The sequence below is a fragment of the Mustela putorius genome, unplaced genomic scaffold (assembly GCF_011764305.1).
Source record: "Mustela putorius furo isolate JIRA1106 unplaced genomic scaffold, ASM1176430v1.1 tig00000095_pilon_pilon_pilon, whole genome shotgun sequence".
In the NCBI taxonomy this organism is placed as follows: domain Eukaryota; kingdom Metazoa; phylum Chordata; class Mammalia; order Carnivora; family Mustelidae; genus Mustela; species Mustela putorius.
In genome coordinates this window covers 23,773,253-23,797,845 of record NW_025421280.1, presented here as the reverse complement: position 1 = coordinate 23,797,845, position 24,593 = coordinate 23,773,253, and the positions used below count along the sequence as shown (strand labels likewise).

The window sequence follows — 24,593 nt, the reverse complement described above, 5'->3', positions numbered from 1 at the left end:
TAAATCCATTAACTATCACAGGCCAGCATTAAGTTACAATTCTATTTACAACTCATTCCCAAATATTCATATTATACCGGTATTTTCCTTTACACTTACTAAATGGTAAAAGGGCCCAAATTCTGTTGTTGCAACTAGTGAGTATCCACTGTACTTCAGAGAGGTTTTCTGATAGGCTATTTCCAGCTACTATGAATGAAGTTTACTTTCTGTGCCATTCAAAGAATCATCCCCTGCCGCCTCCAGTGCTTCCTGCAGCAGTCAGATCCAAGCTTTGCTCCCTGTGGAAACCACACATTCACTACTCAATCAGAAAAAGGACCCCAGAAAGACTGAGGTCGCTAGATTTTGGGTTTGTTAAATTAGAAATGGCTATGTTTGCAACCTGTTTCTTAACCCCTAATGCTCTATGGGATCACCTACTAAAATTTTAAAAACAGATTCACATATAGAAACTTGTCCCTGATTTTGCTAAGTATAGAAACTTCTTTGAATCACACTAAGAAGGTGGTGCCAACCCTTTTCAATTCCATGACCACAGGGAACTAAAAGATGCTGCAAATGAACCAAAACCACAAAAAATCGAGGAAAGTAAGACATTTCCCAGGCATTCAATAGGTCCACGCTTCCCCTGCCTGAGCTGGGCACTGCCTGGTGGTGCAGAATCAGTAAAAAGCAAGAGGGATATGGCTTGGCTTGCTAATTTGGGTATCCATCTAAGACAGAAAAATAAGTGAGTTTTCAAACCAAGAAATACTATGGATACTCTGTTAAGAACAAGTAAAAAAAAAAATGCCAAAAATTTGCTCTAAGGGCTAAGAGTAAGAGGTTTGATCCGAAAATCTGTTTCCAGATATCTGCAAAATGAGACTCCTAGATTGACACTTTCACGAAGGCAGAGGGAACAAAAGGAATAGGACCTATGCAACCTCAGGGAGACCATGAGATTTTACGCTTGAAGAGACCTCAGTGCTATCTACTCAGACCACTCAGAACAGAGTGGAGTCTTGCACTCCATCTGTGGAGTCTTGCGTGGCAGTTTCACTTTCTATTTTACATACGCTTTATTCTAAGAACAAATCAAAGAGAAATAAAAAATGACTGCAGTTGAAGCATAATTAGTAAACTGTACACAACTGAAACAGAGATAGAATGAGGTGAGGTGACAGCAAGAAACCTTTAGCTTGAGTTACTCATCAGAAATTGCTTCATAATGAAGAGAAAAAAATTAATGAATGTAAGAAAACAATGTAACAATGTAAGAAATGTAATGAACAATGTAAGAAAAGTGGGAAAAGAAATATTCCCACTACTACAATCAGTAGTGGGAATACACTACTGATAATCGTGTATTGAAATAGTTTCCTGTGGTGTGAAAATTAGATTCTTTTAGCATATAGGAACACTTGCCATTTGAGAAGCCAGGTATTGCTTATGAAGCTACGTTCCTAAAATTTTACTCCTCTTTGTAATAAATTAAAGTAATCAGAATTCCTTAGCAGCAAAATGTCATCTGTCCAATATCACAAACTAGCATGACTATGAAGTACACTGGGGAAAGTATCTAACCATCACTTTCATGTCATACCTGAGAGAACTCAGAGCTAATGAAGGTTAAATAGCTTTTGAAAGTGCTAGAGCTGTACAGGGCAGAACCAAAGGTACAACCCAATTCTGCAAAATCCTAAAATCCAATAAACAATATGTTGTCTATAAGACACCTATCTGAGATCCAAAGACACAAAGAGATTGAAGAGTAAATTAAGAGAAAGAAGATATTCCATGCAAACACAGTAGCCAAAAGAGAGCTGGAGTGGTATGTTAATACCAAACAGAATAGACTTACAGGCAAAAAAAGATAAAAGAGAAAAAAGAAAGATGTTATATAATGATACAAGGGCCAATTCGTGAGCAAGATCAACAATTATAAATATGTATACAACTAACAAAATATACAAAGCAAAACCAGACAGAACTGAAGGAAGAAATATAGATAGTTCAATAACAACAGTTGGAAATTTCAAGACATCATTTTCAATGAAGGGAAGACCAACTAGAAAAATGATAAAACAGACACCTTGAACAACACTATAAACCAGCCAGACCAAACATACACAGAAGATGCCATTCAACAACAGTAGAATGCAAAAGGAATACTCACTAGGTCAATATATTATGCAACAAAAAAAGTCTCAATAAAATTTAAAAGATTGAAACCACACAAATTGTCTTTTCTGAATACAATGGAATGAAATTAGAAATTGGTAATGGAAGAAAATCTAAAAAAATTCACTAATTTGGTGTATAAACAACACACTCTTAAAACAACCCCTGGGTTGGGGCACCTGGGTAGCTCAGTGGGTTAAAGCCTCTGCTTTCGGCTCAGGTCATGGTCCCAGGGTCCTGGGATCGAGCCCCACATCTCCTCCTCTCTCTCTGTCTGCCTCTCTGCCTACTCGTGATCTCTGTCTGTCAAATAAATAAAATCTTAAAAAAAAAAAAAACCCAAATAAACAAAAAAAAAACAAACAAAAACCCTGGGTTAAAGAAGAAACCAAAAGGGAGATTACAAAATACTTTGAGAAGAATGAAAACAAAAATATGTCTAAACCTATAGAATGCAATAAAAGGAGCACTGAGAGGGAAATTTATACAGCAATAGAAGTCAATATTAATAAAGAAGAAATATCCCATCAATATCCCATCTTCCAAAGCAAGGAAATACTAAAAAGTGGAGCAAACTTAGGGGCACTTGGGTGGCTCAACTCATTGAGCATCTAACTCTTGATTTCAGATCAGGTCATGATCTCAATCACACCCCATGGTGGGCTCCATGCTCAGCATAGAGTCTGACTGAGATTCTTTCCTTCTCCTTGCCCTACCTCCGGCCCCTCCCTCCCTCTCTCTCAAATAAGTAAAATCTTTTAAAAAAAAAAAAAAAAAAAAAAAGGCAGATTTAACCAACAAGTAGAATGAAAGAATAAAGATTAATTACAGTGGCGATAACATAGAGAACAGAAAAACAACAGAAAGAATCACTGAAATCAAAAGCTGGTAAAATTGATGTCTTTAAGACTGATGAAGGGAGGAAAAAAGGACCAAATTACTAAAATCAGGAATGAAAATGGGGACATTACTACCAACCTAATAGAAATAAAAAGGAATGTAAAAAGACATTATAAACTTTGTTTAAAATTATTTATTTATTTGACAGAGAGATAGAGAGCACAAGTAGGCAGAACAGCAGGCACAGGGAGACGGAGAAGCAGGCTCCGCTGAGCACGGAGTATAATACAATGCAGGGTTGGATCCCAGGACCCTGGGATCATGACCTGAGCCAAAGGCAGACGCTTAACCAACCAAGCCACCCAGGCAACCCCCATTATAAACGTTTTTAAAAAATAGCTTTACTTAGATATAATTCACATACCACACAATCGACTCATTAAAAGAGTACAACTGAATGAGTTTTAGTATATTCCAAGATATGTGCAATCATTACCACAGTAAATTTTAAAACCTTTCTATTACCTCAAATAGAAACCACATACCGGCTAGCTATCATCCCACTTTGCCTGTTTCTCCTAGCCCTAAGCAAACATTAATCTACTTTCTGTCGCTATAAATCTGCCTGTTCATGACCATGTTTTCAACGATGATCCATGAGGTCACATTATGTCAGTACTTCATTCCATTTTATGGTTGAGTAATACTCCACTGCAAAACCACATTCTCTTTATCCATTTATCAGTTGATAGACATTTAAGTTGTTTCCACTTTTGGTTGTTATGATTTCGGTGTGTGTGTGTGGGGGGGCAACAAATGAGACAATGTATATGAAATAGACAAATTTCTACAAAGAGGCACACTACCAAAATAGAAAACCTAAAAAGACTAAATAGAAAACCCCAAAACCTAAATAGAAAACCAAAATAGACTAAATAAACCTAAGTAGAAAACAAGTAAACAGGGTAAATCAGTCCCTAGAAATCATTAAGGAAAAAAAAATCAGAACTTAATGGCTTCCTACATGAATTCCAGCAAACATTTAAAGAATAATGAGCATGAATAATTCTCAAAACTCTTCAAGAACAATTCTTAACTCATTCTTAGAGGTAAGTACTACCCTGATATCAAACCAGATAAGAGTTACCACAAAAAATGAAAAATACTAAACAAATGCCCCTTATGAATACAGATGCAAAATCCTCAACAAAATACTAAAAGTGAACTAAATCCAAGAAGAGTATTCCGTGGAACATTCCCATGATCAATCAAGTGGGATTGATCCCAGAACTGCAAAAGAGGTTCAACAGGCAAGAATCATTAATACAACATATTTAAAAAAAAAAGTAAAAACAACACATGGTCATCTTAATTGATACAGAAAAAGCAGCTGGTGAACTCCACCATGTTTTCCAGATAAAAAGATTCAACAAATTACGCATAGAGAATATTTCCCTAAACTCGATAAAAGGAATCTAGGAAAATCCAATAGCTAACATCATACTTAATAATGAATGCTTTCCCCTTAAGATTAGGAAAATAATTTCACTTACAAAAGCATTCAGAAGAATAAAATACAAAGGAATAAATTTAACTAAAGGAAATGTAAAACAGGTGCCAAGAGCACAACAGGCAAGACTAAAAAGTTCAAAACAGTGGTTAAAGAAGATCTAAGTAAATGGAAAACATCCTATGTTCAAGGAATGAAAGACTTTGCATTGCTGAGATGGCAATACTCCCCAAATTGAATGCAAATGAAAACCACTTCACAAACATTCCAGCTGTGTATCCTTTAAAAGCGGGGGGGGGGGGGAACACACGACAAGTGTTGGTGAGGACATGGAGAAGTCAGAACATTCATATGTCGCTGGTGAAAACATAAAATGGTACAACCACTACAAAAAACAGCTGGCTAGTTTCTCAAAAAGCTAAACATAAAATTACCATTTGATCCAGTAATCCCACTCCTAGGTACCGAGAATCAAAAAAAACCTATATTCACAAAACATCCTGTACCTCAATGTTCATAGCAGCATTATCCAAAATAGTGAAAAAATGGAAACGATACAAACATATGCGAACTGATGAATGGATAAGTAAAATGTGGTGTATCCACTGAAAGAATATTATTCAGCACAGAAAGGAATGAAGTAGTGATCTTATATTACAAATGGATGAACTTTGAAAACCTTATGCTAAGTGAAAGAAGTCAACACAAAAGCCTGCATACTGTATGATCCTATTAACAGGAAATGTATAAAATAGGCAAACCCATAGAGACAGAAAGCAGATTAGTGGTTACGAGGGCCGAGGAGAGAAGAAATGGGAAGGAAACACCTGCTTAACTGGTATGGAATTATCTTTTGGGGTGACCAAAGTGTTCTGGAGTTAGATACTGGGATGGATGCACAACACTGTGAATGTACTAGAAGCTACTAGACTGTATACTTGTAAGTGATTAAAACAGAGAATTTTATGTGAATTTTACCTCAACTGAAAACAAAAACCAACAAATTTAAACCTAGCCAGCAACATAAAAATTTTAAATAATCACAAAGTCCTTTCAGAATTCTTATGTTCACATGCTCAAAACCTAGATCTAAAAACAGGCATCACAGGGCACCTGGCTGGCTCAGTCGGTGGAATGTATGACTCTTGATCTCAGGGTCTTGATTTTGGGCCCCAGCTGGGTGTAGAGATTACTTAACTAAAAAAAATAAATCTTAAAACCTGGCATCACTGGAGCACATGGGTGGCTCAGTGGGTTAAGCCTCTGCCTTCAGCTGACGTCATGATCTCAAGGTCCTGGGATCAAGCCCCACATCAGGCTCTCTGCTCAGTGGTGAGCCTGCTTCCCATTCTTTCTCTGCCTGCCTCTTTGCCTACTTGTGATCTCTGTCTGTCAAATAAATAAATAAAATCTTAAAAAAAAAACACAAAAAACCAACCTGGCATCAGATACTTCACAGCTGTGATGTTAATTTTATTAACAGCTCTCAGACAACCTTTAAATTCTATCACCATAAAAGGAAGGGATAAGAGAAAAAAATCATATACTAATCTTAAGTGACAAGTTGATACTAATCATTGTTCTCACCCTAATAGAAATAAAAAAGTATATAAACAGACATTATAAAAATATAAGCAAACAAACCCAATTGTTTAAACAAGCTGATAGGAAAATACAACATCTATTAGTCCTGTCCTTGGGGACAGCCATAACTCACCAAGCTTCTCTGGCTCGTCAGGTCCCGTGCCTGCAATGCAGCTGCTCTCCAGGCCATAGGTGGGATCCACTTTCCCAGAGGCTCGTGCCGCTTCTTGTACTTTCTTGACATGAGCTTCGACCAATTCTAGTGGTACCTCCTCTCGGACCCGAGAAAACTCCTCTGTTCAAGAAAACAAATGGAATAGCGTGACTTGGTTTTGCACAAATATTTGCTTTAATGTAAACTACTAGGAAATCCAACACATTAGGTAGGGTCTTGCACGCAGTGACCTTTCTGGGGACTCAGTCTTAATCTATCCTAGTGAAACAAGAACACCAGATGAGATGGTCATGTAGACTAACGGAATTCTATGATTCTGTGTTTTAACTTACATGTCACAGTATCTTGCTGTATAAATAGAGATTTCCAAATTTTCATCAGTAACATCAGAATTTCTGCCAAATTTAATCTAACGCTGCAGGCTAGATAGTAAGGCGAACAGCAAGTATTAAATAACCAAAAACCCAAGAAAGGGTTTTATAAGCGTGAGAAAGTTCTAATTATAATAAAATCAAGCAATGTTAAAAGGTTCTTTGGCTGGTTATGTCAAAATCCAAATAAATTAAAAAATAAACCACAAAAACTCTGCTTTGCCCTCTGATTCTTTTTTTTTCCCTTTTTAAAATTTTATTCATTCATTTGACAGAGACCACAAGCAGGCAGAGAGAGAGGAAGGGAAGCAGGCTTCCCACTGAGCAGAAAACCCGACACGGGGCTCAATCCCAGAACCCTGGGACCATGACCCAAGCCGAAGACAGAGGCCCTAACTCACTGAGCCACCCAGGCAGCCCCTGCCCCTCCGATTCTTAATAAATGCTCTTAATTTTAGAACTATTAATATATTAGGGGCACCTGAGTGGCTTAACAGGTTGGGCATCTGCTTTTGGCTCACGTCAAGATCTCAGAGTCCTGGGATCAAGCCCTGGGTCAGGATCCCAGCTCAACGGGGAGTCTGCTTCTCCTTCTCCCTCTCCCCGCAACCAACCGTCTTGTCCATGCACTCTCTCTCAAATAAATCTTAAAAAAATAATAATAATAATAAAATTTAAAAATTGCAATACTTTTAAATATAACATCAAGGGGTAATGTCTGATTTTCTGTTGTGTAACTGAAATGAACATTGCAGCTGATAACTTCAATCAGTTATCAGGACAACATGTATACAAAGTCAAGTACTAAACCATGATCTGAAACGACTATGTTGACAACGTGGTTCAGGGAAGTCCATACCCAAAGCTGCTTTTGCTGCAGCAGATGCCACACGAGGGTCCACCACAGATGCCAAAAAAGCAACAGTGCTCATGACTGGGTTTCCTGACTGACTGAAAGGGACAGGCTGGTAAGCCAGGGGCCCCAGGGAAGCATCCGAATTCTCAAGGTAAGGGTCCTCAATAGGAAGCCTCAGAAAGTGGAGGATGCATTCATCCTGAGTACGACTTCCAACATGCTCTGACACTTTGTTCCAATCATCCTTGTACATCTCCAGGGCCTGCAACAGAAAAACGCAAGGAGCTTTAGTGTCAGGTAAACAGAAACTAATATGTGTCAGTATCAGAGGCCTGTGACTATTCTTTAGATGAGTTTTTAAAAAAATAATGAAAATGATTACATGGTACACAAGATAACAGGTAGATCTGATGGCTCTCCCAATTATATTAAATCTCAATCAGGAAAAAAAAATAAATAAAATGCACACATACATAAAAGGAAGAGTAACCATCTTTCATTAATACACACAACTGTTTATAAAGAAAATCCAAAGAAATCTATTAAAAAATACCAAAACTAAAAGGTTTAACAAAGTCACAAGTCAGATGTGGAATAGAAAAACTCAATTTTATTTCAATGAAAAGTTTTAAATTGGAAAAGAAGTATTTAAAGTATCACAAAAATGAAACACCTAGGAATAAGTATAATAAAGAATGTGTAAGAGCAACATGCTGGAAAACATGAAACACACTAAGAGAAATTAAAGACCTAAATAAAGAGCTATACCATGTTCCTCCATTAGCAGTCTCAAAATTAAGATGTCAACTCTCTCTAAACTAAGTAACAGGTTCAACAAAATTGCACGCAAACTCAAAGCCTTTTTTGTTAGAAATTAAGAAACTGGAACTAAAATTTATAAAGTATGTAAATTTCCAATTAAAAAATTCATAATTTGTCTGAGAAAAATGTTGAAACACCACCCCCTCCCCCAGAAAGTAAAAGCAATCTCCAAGGGGGAGAGGGACAGAATGTTATGAAGAAAATCAAAGAATCAATTGGATAAAAAGATTGTATTTGGTTGTTGATCAAAATTGCTATTCCTAGATTGTTCTCAACCGGGGGGCAATTCTGCCTCCTTTGGGGACATTCAGTGATTATCTCTGGGGATGTGCTACTGGCATGGAGTGGGAAGAGGCCACGGATGCTGGTAAACACTGTACAGTTCACATAAGAGCCCCCACCACAAAAACAAAAAAGCAAACAAACAAACAAAAAAAACCCCTATCTAGCGCATATGTGGATTGCAGGAGGCTGAAAAATCCTGTCTAGAGCCTGATTCGCTGATCTATACTGCAAGATGAGCTTGGGAGATGGTACCTTCCGCGTTTATGTAAAGTAAATTCTTAACCCAGGGCTCCAACCGCTGCTTCAGGCTTGCCTTCTCGCTGGAGTGGTAGAGGACTCCCCTCAAAACCCACACTAGCGAATGGTCTTATTCCTTAGATCCCTTGAGAGATAAGGCCAATTCTGGGTTTCCCCTGCATAGCCAGTGACCTCAGGTAGTTCTAGAAGGAATCACTTGGGAAAGGAAAAAAAAAAAAAAAAGACCTAGATTGTAACAAAAAAGAAAAATTAATCTCTCTCCCTAGGGTTTGTGGGGTCACAAACATATAATTGGGGCTATCTTGTGTTTCTGATCATGGGCAGATTTTCTTAGGATACTCTACCATAGTCTTTTCAAACAAGCTTATTTAAAAAAAAAAAAAAAGTTTTCCTTTATCTTCCTCAGCTAAAGTCAAATAAGAAAATCCAGGAAGTTTTTTCCAGCATAGAGCTAAGAAACCCTTTGACATGCAAAATTCAAGAGTCAGTGTCCAGAAAAGCATAAGGCGGAGAAAGAGAAGACCCAAGCCTGGGCATTGAAGGCAGCATTATGTAACAGGAAATTGAAGACATGTTTTCAAACTGAAGGAAGGACTACGTTAGCCTTTTGTGGCTTCCTAAACTGGTGACTCATTTTCAGGTGACACACATGGAATTCCTCACACGTTTTACAAATGAAATCTACTCAGACAAGTCCCCATTATCATTATCTTATGCAGTATATTTTCCCCCCAAAACTAATATTCAGCCTTATTATTAGCCTTCATGTCTACCAATTCAAGGTCTTTTTCTTTTTCTTTTTTTTTAAATGATTTTATTTTTATTTATTTGACAGAGATTACAAGTAGGCAGAGAGGCAGGAGGAAACAGTCTCCCTGCTGAGCAGAGAGTCTGATGAGGGGCTCAATCCCAGGACCAGGACGACGCTGGGATCATGACCTGAGCTGAAGGCAGAGACTTTAACCCACTGAGCCACCCAGGTGCCCCAAGGTCTTTTTCAAACTGCAATTATTCATCCACTGTGTAGATTCCACACTGGCTAGCTGCAAAACGGAAACTATGCCTCCAAAATCTGTAATAAGACAATGACCTGAACATAACCACAGACAATAACCCCCAGTATTCCACGCAAGAACTGTGCTTTGATGAGAAACCATATCAAATAAAGTGTTTTTTTTTTTTAAAGATTTTATTTATTTATTTGACAGAGATCACAAGTAGGCAGAGAGGCAGGCAGAGAGAGAGAGAGAGGAGGAAGCAGGCTCCCTGCTGAGCGGAGAGCCCAATGTGGGACTCGATCCCAAGACCCTGAGATCATGACCTGAGCCGAAGGCAGCGGCTTAACACACTGAGCCACCCAGGTGCCCCAAATAAAGTGTTTTTAAAATAAAAGCGGGTGGTCTAAGAATAATCTGAAGCAGTTGGGTCGCTGCCTGTGTGATATATTTGTCTAATAAAATGGTGTGACTTGAGGGGGGGGGGAGACCTTAATGCATCTTCCAGATTTATGTATTTACTAGGAGGAAATTAACTGGCTCTGGTTATAAGTCCATTAAAAATCTACTTCATATTCTTAAGCTATTAATTACCCACAAATAAACTATAGAACTAGAAGGTGTTGGTGGTAAACAATACTGCTGGGGAGCCTCTGTATAAGCACAGACAACACCTGTTGATTCAACTGCATGTTTAAAAGAAACACCAACCACTGGACAGGTACCACCTGCAGGAGAAAAAAATGCACTATTGTGTAAGGATACTGGGGTTTTCTTGGATATGTTCAGGGTAAACAGCAACCCAGCCACTGTGTCCTCACTCTATATTTACTATTCACTATTCCTTTTTTTTTTTTTTTAACTATTCACTATTCTTAATGAATGAGTAGATGAGAATACATTAAAATGGTGGTAAAAACTCAAAAAGAAGAAATCCTTTTGAATTTTAATCCAGAGAGAGATTTGAGAAAATAAGGAAAAACAGAAAGGTGTAAAAAAAGAAAAGGAAGTTGTGAGTTTTTGGTTTTTTTTAAAGATTTATTTATTTATTTGTCAGAGAGACAGAGAGAGAGAGCACACAATCAGAGGGGGCAGCAGGCAGAGGGAGAAGCAGGCTCCCTAGATGTGGGACCCGATCCCAGGACCCTGGGATCATGACCCGAGTCAAATGCAGACGCCTAACCAACTGAGCCACCCAGGCGTCCCGAAAAGGAAGTTGCTAGTGCAATACTAGAACTTCTTAAAAATACAACTGTTGGAAAAATTCAGAAAACCAAATTAAAGCGATAGCAAACAATGAGCCGTCAGCAGGTCCAGTATATCTCAGTGTGGGATAAAGACCTATGGCGCACCACTCTTGCAGAGGAGCCCAGAGAGCAAAGAATTTTCCGAGTAACAATAAGACACTGCTGCCTTTTCGTAACAATAACATCTGCCCGGTTGGTGCTAAAGCAGCAGTGAGTGAGCCGCCCACCATCAGCATGAATCAAGACAGTGGCGCTGGACTGTCTTCAGAGTCGATCTAGTCTTCAGTGCCACATCCTCACAAAAGTAATCCAAATTCACTTTAAATTTATTAATTTTATGAATCCAAACATCAAAGTCCACTTGTTTCAGTGTTTGTACTATGAAATGTGAGGTACATGAGGGAACTAAAAATCAACCATCCAAGCACAATAGCGGGCTGAAGGAAAAGGACTGAGCCACCCAGGTACCCCTATTTCTTCCTATTTTGAGTGGGAATATGAAGCTGGGGAACAAACCAGCCTTCCTGTGACCGAAAGGAAACACTGAGACACACTGAGACAGAACATAGACATCTTAAAGGTGGAATAAAAAAAACAATAGAAAAGCTAGGAACCTGATGATATACTTGAAAAGTGAAAAGAATGTTGCGGGGGGCACCTGGATGGCTCAGGGGGTTAAGCCTCTGCCTTTGGCTCAGGTCATGATCTTAGGGTCCTGGGATACAGCCCGAGCTGGGCTCTCTGCTCAGCCCAAAGTCGACTTCTCCCTCTCCTCTGCCCCTCCCCACCACTTGTGCATACAACGCGGACTCTCTCTCTCAAATAAGTATAAAACCATTAAAGAGAGAAAAAAAAGTTGGAACTGCCAATCTGAAGACAGCTAGTTGAACAAAAAAACCCAACATCCTTATGGTTTAAAGACATAAGGCTGCTAGATTAGATTTTCTGTTCTTTGTGGGGAAAGTGAGATTTTCTGTTCTTTGTAGACAAAAGCATTCCTAAGAGATTAAACAGTAAACTTCCTCACTGAGTCCTAATTTAGCTCTCACATGCACATCTTACCCACAAATACTAAGTAGTGTCATAGTCTTCACTTTACCCAATGATTGTTCTAGGACAAGATAAATGATCCTTCTTCAGAAATGGCTGATAAATACGGAACCCAATAGTCTGTATTTCTTACCTTCAATGCAAAAATAATTGCTAAGATCTACTTGTATATGAATTTGCAAGAATCTCCAAGACATGAAGAAATCCAAAAAGCATTCAACAGGCCGAATGGCAGATATCTTGAATTATCATTGGTTTAGTGTTCTGCTTTCAAGAACAAAATAGTATTTTCTTTTTTTTTTTTTTAAGATTTCATTTATTTATTTGACAGAGAGAAATCACAAGCAGGCAGAGAGGCAGGCAGAGAGAGAGAGGAGGAAGCAGGCTCCCTGCTGAGCAGAGAGCCCAATGCGGGACTCGATCCCAGGACCCTGAGACCATGACCCGAGCCGAAGGCAGCGGCTTAACCCACTAAGCCACCCAGGCGCCCCCAAAATAGTATTTTCAAGGACAGATGTCTTTATCTACTTCTCTGGAATCATTCTGGGAAATACAGAGGTTGTGGACTTAAATGCATGTAAGCACTGGAGAACAAATCGACAATAACCAAGGTGGGCTAAGTTTGAAGAAAACTGGGATCTGAAGAAACATTCTACTTCCAAGGAACACCTGCTACTCGAGGTGAGCCAACTACTGCTCCATGGGAATGAGGTGCCAGAATTACCACATCTTCCAATTTTGGAGGAAAAATTAGAAATCTAGACTACTTTTGCAAAGCTCTAGTTATTTGTTTCATGTTGGCAAAGATTTAAAATAAACAAAATAACCCAACCTGTGCCAAAAAAACACGTATCCAGGCTTGATCTTCCCTACCGATAGCCAGTATATCACCTCAGGGTGTGAGGTGCGATATTCGACGACGGCCCAAGAAAATTCTATTAAAACTCGATACCTGGTTCAAAAAACTTCAGGATTAATTCCAAAAGTGTATTTCAAATGTGAGTCACACAGACTAAGCATCCATCTCCTGTGTGCTGACAGGGCTCTGCTATTGACGTGCTTACCTCCAGGAGCAGAAGGGTCTCTTGTTCAGTCCATTCCCTTCCAGCACTGGCACCTTTACTCTAAAGAAACAAAACCAGAAATTAGGTACTCGTTTCCTAAAGGCTGATATGGAGCTCAGGAGGAGTCCTTTCTATGTAGAGGGAGCTGTTTTATGCAAACAACCAAATAAACACTTAATAAATAAAATAATAAATAAAACACTTACAGGACCCTAAACTTCCAGCAGAAAGGCAGACCTATTTCAATGATTTCTTGTCTATCAAGGACTCATAGACCACTCAGACATATTACTTCTATCATTTTGATATTTAAAGATACCTTTTGAAGCTACAAAGGCTACAATATTTTAATGCATACCATGAGCTGGCTATGAAATTTTCCATAACACAAATATTTGGTATAACTTGAAGGAAGCACTTTTTCCACGATTCAAAGACAAATTATACTACATATGAATTACTCTGAGGGATTCTTGATTCCAACTGCAACAAGTTCAAATTCTCAATTTTATCACCTCTTGATTAAAATAATTACCAAGTGATTCCTTAAATTTCAAATCACTCTTTGTATAGAATCCCTTTAACTGCCAATTCACATGAACATGGGGAGAGAAGAAAGACAATTTTGTGTTACATAAAAATTAAGATTTATCAATTGATTCATACTTCTTGAGATGGAAGGCCCTGCTCCATTCATAGACTGGCAGAGGACAGGATGCGTGGCACACCTGACATTATCCTTCACCTATAAATGTTACCAATTCAAAATATACATTCTAATATATCCCTTCTCTGAAAACTCTATTTTGGGAGATTAGAATTTAACAAATCAAGAGAAAATATCTATGATCTGTGATTTCCTTGATTGTGATAATAAAGCTTCTCAAGTTATTTGATTCAACCTTTCTGTATAACTGCACTAAATATTATAGGTAAAAGTTAAATTACGACTTGCTAGATTTCCATGGTATTCGATACATATCATTCTGAAATTTTTGAAAAAAAAAATGTACTAAAAATAACTAGTCCTCTATCTAGAGAATAAAGAGAAATGGAAGCCTTGTAGAATTCAAGTCATATGCATGACGCTGTGAGAGGGGAAAAAAATGCATATAGCTGTAATTCTTAAAACACTGTTCAGATTCCTTAAGGATTCTAATAACCAATGTTCATCTTTTAGTGAACCAACCTCAGAAGTGACCATCAATCAGATTTGGAGCTCCAAGAGGACGAAAATTCATTAACACTTCCCCTAAATCCTAAAGAAGGCAAATCTGACTACAGGAAAGATCCATACAAACTACATGTGACAGCATTTACTGGGGACATGCAGAGCAAGAATTTCTCCACCTCCCAGCCACACGGTATAGTTTTTCCTCTTGATAAAAACTGGTTCTGGGAAGAGTGCATTATCTCAACAGGGTCCATGAGATGACTGTGGGGGTTTCTGCACAATTGTAGAAATTTTTTCTTTTGTACTTACTGGGGTAGAATGTATGTACAATAAAATACCCACATCTTTTCACATATACACCCATGTAACAATGTAACTACCACTCAAATCAACATCCAAGGGGTCTCTCCTTTAAACCTCAAGTTGAGAGCAACTCACAGAAGTACAAACTATTCCCAATTCTATAATCATAGGTTAGTTTTTCTTGGATATGAACTTTGTAAAACCGTTCAGTATGAGTTTGTGGGTCTGGCTTAATATTATGTCAATGACATTCAACCCCACTCTTTACATGAAGGAGATCAATTCTTCATTTCTGTGTTAATATTACATCGTTTTAATAAACCACAATTTATCCACTATATGCTTGATTAATCACTGTTTACAGTTTCTGGCTATCCTGATAAGGCTGCTAAGAACATACATGCACATTTTTTTATATATCCATTCTTTAAAAAACTGATTTATCTTATTTATATAGCTAGGAGCTCAGTGACTGGGTGTGTTTATATATATTTAGCTATAATACTGTTTCCTCCACTTTTATTTCCTGACAGAGTTTGTATAGGTTGGTATTATTTCTTCCTTAAATGTTTGGTACAGGGATGTCTGGGTGGCTCAGTCGGCTGGGCATCTTCCTTTGGCTCAAGTCATGATCCCAAGGTCCTGGGATTGAGTCCTGCGGCCGGTTCCCTGCTCAGCAGGGAGTCTGCTCCACCCTCTGCCTGCTACTCCCCCTGCTTGTGCTCTGGCAAATAAATAAATTTTTACCAAAAATGTTTGGTACAAAAGCATCAAGAGAATCATCTGGGCCTAGAGTTTTGTATTTAGAAAGGTGTTTCACTACATATAGATATAACAGACACAAGGCTATCCAAGTGCATTAATTTCCTGTGGCTACTGTAATCAAATTATCACAAACCTGATGTCCTAGAATAATGAAAATTCATTCTCTCACAGCTCAGGAGGCTGGAAGTCCAAAATCAATACAACTGAGACAAAAGTCTTAATCTTAGTAGGGCCATACTCTTTCTGGATGCTCTTGGAGAGAATTCATTCTATGCCTCTTCTGCTTTCTGGTGGCTGCTCTAAACTCCTTGGTTTGTAGCCACCTCATTTTAACTGGTGCCCTTTCCTCCTCTTTTTTTAAGATTTTATTTATTTATTCATGAGACAAAGACAGAAAGAGAGAAGCAGAGGGAGAGGGAGAAGCAAGCTCCCCATGTAGCAGGGAGCCAGATGCAGAACTCATTCCCAGGACCCTGGGATCAAGACCTGAGCCAAACACAGACACCTAACCGATGGAGCCACCCAGGTGCCCTGTCCTTTCCTCTTCTGTCTGCAAATCTCTCAGCATTCATCAAAGAACACATGTCATGGGGGCACCTGGGTGGCTCAGTCAATTAAGCCTCTGACTCTTGATTTCAGTTCAGGTTATGATGATCTTAGGGGGGTGGGAATGAGCCCCACATCAGGCTCTCTGCTGGGCAGTGGAGAAAAACTTAAGATTCTCTCCTTCCAATAAATAAATAAAATCTAAAAAAAAAAAAAAATCCCTCCTCCCTTTTCCGATCTGTAATTTGTGTCTTCTCTTTTCTTTTTGATCACTCAGGTTAGAGGCTTGTCAAACTTATTCATCCTTTCAAATAACCATCTCCTTATTTCATTCGCTTTCTACGGTTTTTCTGGTTTTGGTTTCTAGATTAATTTTGTTGTGGTTAGCCAACCACATTTATATCACATGTATGAAATCATAAATCACATTTTATAGTATCACTCCTTTAAAACTGAGACCCATTTTATGGCTCAGAACTGAATATACTTTGGAGAATATTCCCCAAGAACTTTAAAAGAATGGTGTTTTCAGGCCTCCTGAGTGGCTCAGTTGGTTAACCATCTGCCTTCAGCTCAGGTCATGATCTCAGGGTCCTGGGCTCAAGCACCACATTGGGCTCTGCTCAGCAGCAAGTCTGCTTTTCCCTCTCCTTTTGCCCCTTCTTCCCCAACCCCAGCTCATGCTCTCTCAAATAAATAAAATCTTTAAAAAAAAAAAAAAGGAATTTGTTTTTACTGTTATTTTGCATAGAGCTTTCTACGTACCAAATAGGTCATCTTGGTTCAGTCTTGGTCTAAATCTTTTCTTACTGACTTTCAACCTACTTGTTCTATCAATTACTGAGAATGGGTTAATGAAATTTCCAACTATAATTTTATGTTTGCCTATTGCTCCTTTCTATTCTATCAGCTTTTGCTTTACATATTTTGAATTTTTTAAATTAACTTTACACATACTTAGGATAATTATGTCCTTCTGATTAATGCCTTTATCATTATGAAATGTCCATGGTTTAATCCTGGTAAAATAACTTGTCCTAAGGTCTACATCTGCTAATATTAACATAATGACTCTCTTGTTCTTCTGATTAGTATTTGGAAGATATGTCTTTTCTTATCCTTTTATTTTTATATTTCAAGTGGGTTTTTTGTAGGCAATATATGCTTGACTTTTTTTTTAATGCAATGTGACAGTTTCTGCTGCTTAATGGGAATATTACAACCACTTACACATAAGGTTAGGGCTACCCCTGTGGACATATATGTACACCTACCATCTTGCCATATTCTACCCAGCACATCTATCTCCTGCCTTTCTCTTTCTTTCCCTTTTATGGAGTAACTTTTTTGGGGGTCTTGCTGTTTTTATCTCCATCATTAACTTATTAGTTATGGGTCTTTACATACTCTATGATTCACAATACTCATGTCTAACTTGCCACGGTGTACCTTCAAATACTACATTACACATATTGTCTAGTAAAGAAACTATAATGCACTATACTTCCATTTTCCCTTCCTATGCCTTGAGCCCTGTTTGCTCGTTAACATTCACATGTTGTTAACCTAAATATATGTTCGTATCATTCTTAGTCTGAAAAGTCTATTACCATTTTCTTAGACTACAAATGAGGAGAAAACCTCTTTTCACTGACATATGTGTTGACCTCTTCTGGCACTCATTCTTCTTCCACATAGATCCAGGCCTTTTCCAAAATGCTTTGCCAAAGTATTACATAGTTTAATGTGAATCAGCATTTTGATCACATTTCTAAAAGATACCAGGATTTCAACTTCATATAATGGTCATTTTTCTGCCATTTTTGTCATTTCTACATGTTATGAACTCCCCAAAATAAAAACTGCTTCAACAGTCCACATTCCTTTATATTTAACCACACATTCCTTCTTTTCCTGGGAATGCTTCCTTCCTAGTCACATGCATCCATCAGGGACCAGGGGCCCTCATCCTGAAAAACTCCCCTTGGTTTTCCTACACTGTGTGCTAGCGATGCCCTCCCATACCTCTCGATGTCGTCGCTGCCCTTTCCCTCCTAAAAGGTACTTTACTGCAAACACAACTGCAGAATTTTTAAATGAATGTTATTTAAAACATTTCGGCTTCAGCATTTTAAAATGTTATTATATTGTCCCCCTCTGGCTTCTGTCATTTCTGTTGACAAGTCAGACATCAATTTCATGATTGTTCCTTTGAATTTAATGTGTCCTTCTCCAACCCTGCTGACCCCCCACAAAGTGGCTGTTTTTAAGACGTTAGTTTTTAAGATAAGTTTAAGTGTGATGGTCCTGAATGTGGTTTCCTCTGCATCCAAACTGGATCTGTTCAGACTCATGAATTGATAACCTTTTTTTTTGAAGATTTTGTTTGTCCATTTATTTATTTATTTACTTGACACAGAGAGAGAGAGAGAGAGAGAGAGAGAGAGATCACAAGTAGGCAGAGAAAGATAGGGAGAAGCAGGTTCCCCGCTGAGCAGAGACCCTGATGCGGGGCTCGATCCCAGAATCCTGAGATCAATGACCTGAGCCAAAAGCAGAGCCTCAACCCACTGAGCCAACCAGGTGCCCCGTGATATCTTTTTTTAATCAAAAATGTTTAGCCATTAAATCTTCAAATATCACTTTTGCTTCATTCTTTCTCTTCCTACAGGTCTCTAATGATAAATATGAATTCTTTTTATAGTAGCTCATGTGTCTCTTGCGCTCTGTTCCCTTTGTCCCCCTCCCTCACCCTCATCCAATTTCTTTTTCTCTTGATGCTTCAGTTTCAATATATCTACTTCCTGTCTGAGCTCACTAATACTGTCTTCTGTTGTGTTTAGCCTGTTGCTAAAACCATCAATGAGTTAATTTCAGGCATATTTTTCAATTATACAATATACATTTGATTCTTCCTATAGATTCCAAATATGTTGAAATTCTCCACTTTTCCTTGTTTTAACATATTAATCAGTTACTTTAAAATACCTATATTCTAACCACACAGAAAAAAATGGTAAGATAAGTGATTGTTATTTTATAAAATGCCAGCAGGTTAAGTGAAATGCACACCTTCTTAAAAAAAAATACTTCCTAGAAGGACAAGAAGAGATCATGCTGGATTACAGTCCAGCTGTGCCTAGAAAAAAGTCCTTACCTTTGCTAAGGTTTTCTTAGAGTAAATGTCAGTACGAAGACCAAAGTTCTGCAAATCAATTGGTTTTTCCTTGTTCTTCTCAGGAAAATTTAACATCTGCTGAGCAGCAGGGACCTACGAGTCAGAAAAATGATAAATGGCTGTATTAACCTCCACAAAGTCAGGGGGATAGAAGTTTTTAAAGCACTGTTTAACAATGGCACGTAAGAAGATTAAAAAAAAAAAATACCCACACCTTCACCCTATACTTCCAACATTTCAACTTAACTATATAGGCAACATTTTTTATCTCTATTAAATCCCAGAGAAAACAGGTAACAAGTTTTCTTTAATATGTTCTCCCATTTCATGTGAATTATAATATACCTTCAACTCATGTTATTCTAACCTAAGGCTATATAAAATATGGTTGACATACTAATCTTTTTAAGAATATGTGTATGGATGTCCACTTTCCAAATGTTAGGAAGGGGAAAAAGTTTCACACAATCAGTGTATAGTGTAACGATGCTGCCTAACATTAGTCTATTAGTATAATAATTACTAATAGTGAATTATAGTAATATTAGTGTAATAATTAAGTTACCTGAGGTGATCGAAGATGTAGAGGCACAAGCCCAGAGGGGGTATCAGCTAACACATTAAAATGAGGAGTAGGAGGAGGTCCCATAGCCATGGGTCGACTTTCTGGATCCACTTGGTAATTAACAAGCCCCCACTGCTCTAAAAAGGCATGAACCCTGGAAGAGCAAAGTTCTGAAAGTTAAAATCTAGAGAATGTACCCCGTCTCCTTCGTCATCACAATTCATTAAAAAAAACAAGAACAACAGAACAAGTAAATGTTCTCCGTAGGCTATGAACCATCACAAAGTTAACTGACAAGTCTGGTTTGTTATTTGAGGGACAATTTCTAAACACTCGATGTTGACAGCATAGCACCCCAAAACCTAGTACAAAGCCCAATTATTTCAATCACAGAAATAAGAGAGGAAATGTTCATGTAAGTCCATAGTGAAAGAACTCATACACAGACCAAACTCAAGCAAGGAGATTCACATTTGATGTGTTTCTTTAGAGACAGATCTAGTGGACAGAGCTTATTCACTCTCCCGCTCAACTCACTCTCAATCCCTGGTCATTCTAGGATTTCATTATAAAATAAAAGATGTCAACTGTAAAATCTTAAAACGAGGAGAAAACGCCAAGGTATTAAATACATTCAACCCCTAAATAAAAGACATTTGATTAAGGTGTTTTATTAACAAAGAAAACATCAAGTGTAAGCACTCAAACATTAAACAGCAGGGCATTGGTAACCTCCTGAAGTGAAGCGTCTGAGAAAAAGTCAGGCGTTTTACCTCATCACAGCACACACGTCTCCTGTCAAGTTCCTCCGACAAGCAGTGCTGGTTAAATATTCTTGGGGGTTTAGGCGATATGTGTCAATCATAAAATTTCGATATGCCAAGTATCTAAAAAGCAGTGGCAAAATTCATAAGATAGACACACATCCTTTCAGAAATAACTCACAGAGCCAAAAATCATCACATTCCTCACAACCAAATCCAACAAAAAGTTAACATTCCAACCAGCAGTATTGAGTAGTTACAGTCATGAACGTAACCAAGGATAAGAACCCTTAATATGCAAAACAACTATTTACTAATATTTAACAATAATAACTAAAATGTAGTAAAATCTGATAAGTTAATATGAAGTAACACAGGGGCACATGGCTGGCTCAGTTGGTAGAGCAAGCGACTCTTGATCTCAGGGACATGAGTTGGAGACCCACACTCGGCACAGAGTTTACACTAAAAATAATAATAGTAATAATAATAACAGTAGTAATAATGTGAACTAACATAAATACAAAACTGGTCACAGGGGTATATGGATAAATCATTAGTTCCCTGCAGAATTTGCAAATGACACCTGGTTACTTAGGCTGTCTCCCTAACTACTGTGTATCCAATCATAACTCATTTAAACCTCACAACTTCTCCATTTGCTCATTTCATTTATCAATGAGCAAACTTAAGCACAGATTAAAGAATGTGTCCTAGACCACAAGACTGGTTAAGTGTGGTGCCAGAATTCAACATGGCAGGTAGGGGGAGTTAGCACTCTGGAACCTATGCTCTTAACACACGATGTGTCTTATTTCTAGATTCTTCCTACAGCCACACGTGAATCTGGTTCCAACAATGGTTATATATCCAGCTAGACGAGGACTAAAATCCATGAGGCCAAAATCAAAGCTGAGACAAAAACAGATTAAAAAACGAAAAGAAAAACTGAAATTCTGAGTCACAGTAAATTTCACAACATACCCAAACATTTCTACAACAATATATATATATATTTTTTTCCAACAAAATATTTAAAACAAGATTGTTGAGATGCTAGAGACCCAGCAAAAGTTCTTGCCACAAAGGCAAAACAAAAATCTGGCAGGTTAAGGGCAGCTACATCAGAGTACAAAAGGTCTGCTCAAAAAAGGTCTTGTATAAGCACAGGTGGATAAACAAAGACCCAAAGGTAAAAATGTTTAAATTTAAGCGAACTAAACTGCTAAACTGTGCTTGTAAACAGAAGATTGTCAAGAACCGTAAGTATCTATACAAATGCTGGCAATCAACATGTTAGCTAGAAGAATATACCATGTCTAACTAGATGGAAAAACTAAAAGGGTTTCTTATGCCAACTCTGATTGTGGTTTTAAATGAAACCTTACAGCTTTGTCATGGAAAGGCAGGAATTATCTCTGACATCTAAACTTAAACTCTCAAACTATCATGGACAATCTATTACAAGAAAAAACTTATTATTTAATTATCTGTATTCTAGCAGGTGTTTTATGTGGACAATTATCCCTCCCTAACAATAGAAACATGAGACATCTATTTGTGAAATCACATAAGCATAACAAACAATGAATTAATGCTATAAAGATACTATACAGAAAAGTATTTTACAATATGATAGGTGTGGATTTATTTTTAGGGGGAAGGGTTTCCAGAAACATGTATTTAAGGGTCACAAGGCAAAGGGAAAAATACTTCCTAACAAGATTCTTCCACCCATGTTTTTGTATTTCCAATGTAAAAGCACAACAATGCTTATGTAATTAAGATCGATTTATAGGCAGCTGTGACATCATATTAGGCATTCCTTGAATTACTAGTCATTCATCAGGAAAATAAGATAAAGATGTCACTTTCTCCTAGCTTACTATACACACACACACACACACACACACAACCTATTACACACAGGTACATACAAGGTGGAAACTGTCTGGGAGAAACCTGAACCCATTTTGTGAATGCTTGTTACCGAATTCAATTTTAGCTATAAGAGCTGACATGCATGTAGTTCAAGGTTGTAGGTTCAAGATGCAAATGAAAGAAAAAAATCTAGAACAATTTCCTTTACAACAAGGAATTCTGTGTGGCTGAGATATGAACACTGTTCTGGACGGAATAACACATTTGCAGACCTCTACACATTAGCAAAAATGAACTCAGAAGTATCCTTTTAAAAACCCCTGCCCAACACATTCAAATGAACAATTTTTCTAGACACTGACCCCATTCTAAAGTAAGTAACAGTATCAAGATTACATCTTCACATTTCACTCACATTTCTGGTGTCTTGGATTTGTTTTTTCCATTGAAAAACTCAGGAAGAGCGCGCCGTTCAATCACGTGAATACTGGGGAATAAAAAATAAAAAGTCCTCTTGGAAAAATGAAATCTTGAAATTTGAACTAAGTTTGTTTAATTTTCAAAGTAAAATTGATTAATTCCAAAAACTGAACATTATTTTCAGAACTTAATTATCTTGGGGCACCTGGGTGGCTCAGTCATTAAGCGTCTGCCTTCAGCTCAGGTCACGATCCCAGGGTCCTGGGATCAAGCTCCATCAGGCTCCCTGCTTCTCCCTCTCCCACGCCCCCTGCTTGTGTTTCCTTTCTCCTGTGCCTCCCTCTATCAAATAAATAAATAAAAGCTTTAAAAAAAAAAAAAGAAAGAACTTAATTATCTCATACAAGTTCTATGTATTAACAGCAGAAAGCCTTCCCCTTCTTACCCACAAAACTTAATTGTAGTTCTTCCATTCCCACACCCAAACTCAAAAACTTCTATCAACACATTGAAAGCTATGTATTGCATTATGTTCTTGATATAACGCATCATAAGTAGATGATGAGCAACAAAATACAGACTTCACTGGAAATGGCCAGACATCACAGCAGCTGGCATGGCAACAAACTGATGAAGTGAATGACCAGCCGAAAGACGATGGAATTTACATCAACAGTTTCTTGGGCTCTTAACATCAATGAACCCTTTCGCCCAGCCCTCAAAGAGTTTGTGCTGAACTGAATTTTTTTTTTTAAGATTTTGGTAATCTACTGCCTTTAAAAAGATTATAGAACTGAATTTTAATAGTGAGATAAAGGCACTGGTAATTTTATAAAGTGTTACAGGTGATAAGCACTACAGAGACCAGGTAAAAATCAGGTCTAATGCATGATACAAATGACCCAACTGTGTATACAGTACAAAGGTTTTGACGCTAATACAGTGTTTTTATGATGATACTTTAGAGTTTCTCAGTGGCTTTCCAGATATGCAGTAACTGGTTATGCAGGGAAGAACAAATCAATAATTGTGACTGTAACTATAGGCATTGTCTGGCTGGCTTAGTCAGTAGAACGTATGACTCTTTTTTTTTTTTTTTTAAGATTTTATTTATTTATTTGAAAGAGAGAGAGACAGTGAGAGAGAAAACACGAGTAAGGGAAGCAAGAGAGGAAGAAGCAGGTTTCCCGCTGAGCAGGCAGCCCAATGCAGGGCTCAATCTCAAGACCCGGGGCTCATGACCTGAGCCAAAGCCAGATGCTTAATCACTGAGCCACCCAGGTGCCCTGAGCACGTGACTCTTGATCTCAGAGTCCTGAGTTCGATCACCCTTTTAAACACAGAGTTTATTTACTTAAAAAAAAAAAGGCATTTATTCTTGCATCATTTGGGAACATTTAAACTGTTTGAACGGGATCTGTATTGCCAAATACTATAAATACAATGAATTAACCTGAAAACTTCTAGGAAGATAATTTCTAAGATGAATTAGTACTATATAGTTATGTGTAACAACTTTCCAAGTTTTACTATAAAAACAGCTATAAGCAATTATATAGTTCAAACATGTCTCTTGCTGTTTTATTGTTAAAGGTTAGGAAGCCCACAAAAAAACACAATTTCTATATTCACCAAGAACAAAACACACATGAATGTTTAACCCTAAGCACTTTCTTTTCTGAATTGCTGGCAGCTGATTCCTGAGGTTCTGAGAATGAGTCAGGAAGTGGGGTGCTCAGAATCAGAAAACTGAACTTATTCCAACTGTCCACTG

The 24,593-nt window shown here is 37.8% G+C and overlaps 1 protein-coding gene across 3 annotated transcripts in view; it reads right to left on the bottom strand.

Moving 5' to 3' along the window:
* SMARCC1 (SWI/SNF related, matrix associated, actin dependent regulator of chromatin subfamily c member 1) overlaps nt 1-24,593 on the bottom strand; it is a 171,960-nt gene that overhangs the window by 61,039 nt on the left and 86,328 nt on the right. For all 3 annotated transcript variants that reach the window (XM_045080557.1, XM_045080560.1, XM_045080565.1), the window contains exons 15-21: nt 22,815-22,886; nt 20,528-20,641; nt 19,755-19,908; nt 19,169-19,282; nt 13,224-13,283; nt 7,506-7,764; nt 6,234-6,395 (exon numbers count right to left, since the gene is read on the bottom strand). In XM_045080557.1, coding sequence (XP_044936492.1) covers nt 6,234-6,395; nt 7,506-7,764; nt 13,224-13,283; nt 19,169-19,282; nt 19,755-19,908; nt 20,528-20,641; nt 22,815-22,886 — 935 coding nt within the window. The remainder of the gene's footprint in view (nt 1-6,233; nt 6,396-7,505; nt 7,765-13,223; nt 13,284-19,168; nt 19,283-19,754; nt 19,909-20,527; nt 20,642-22,814; nt 22,887-24,593) is intronic.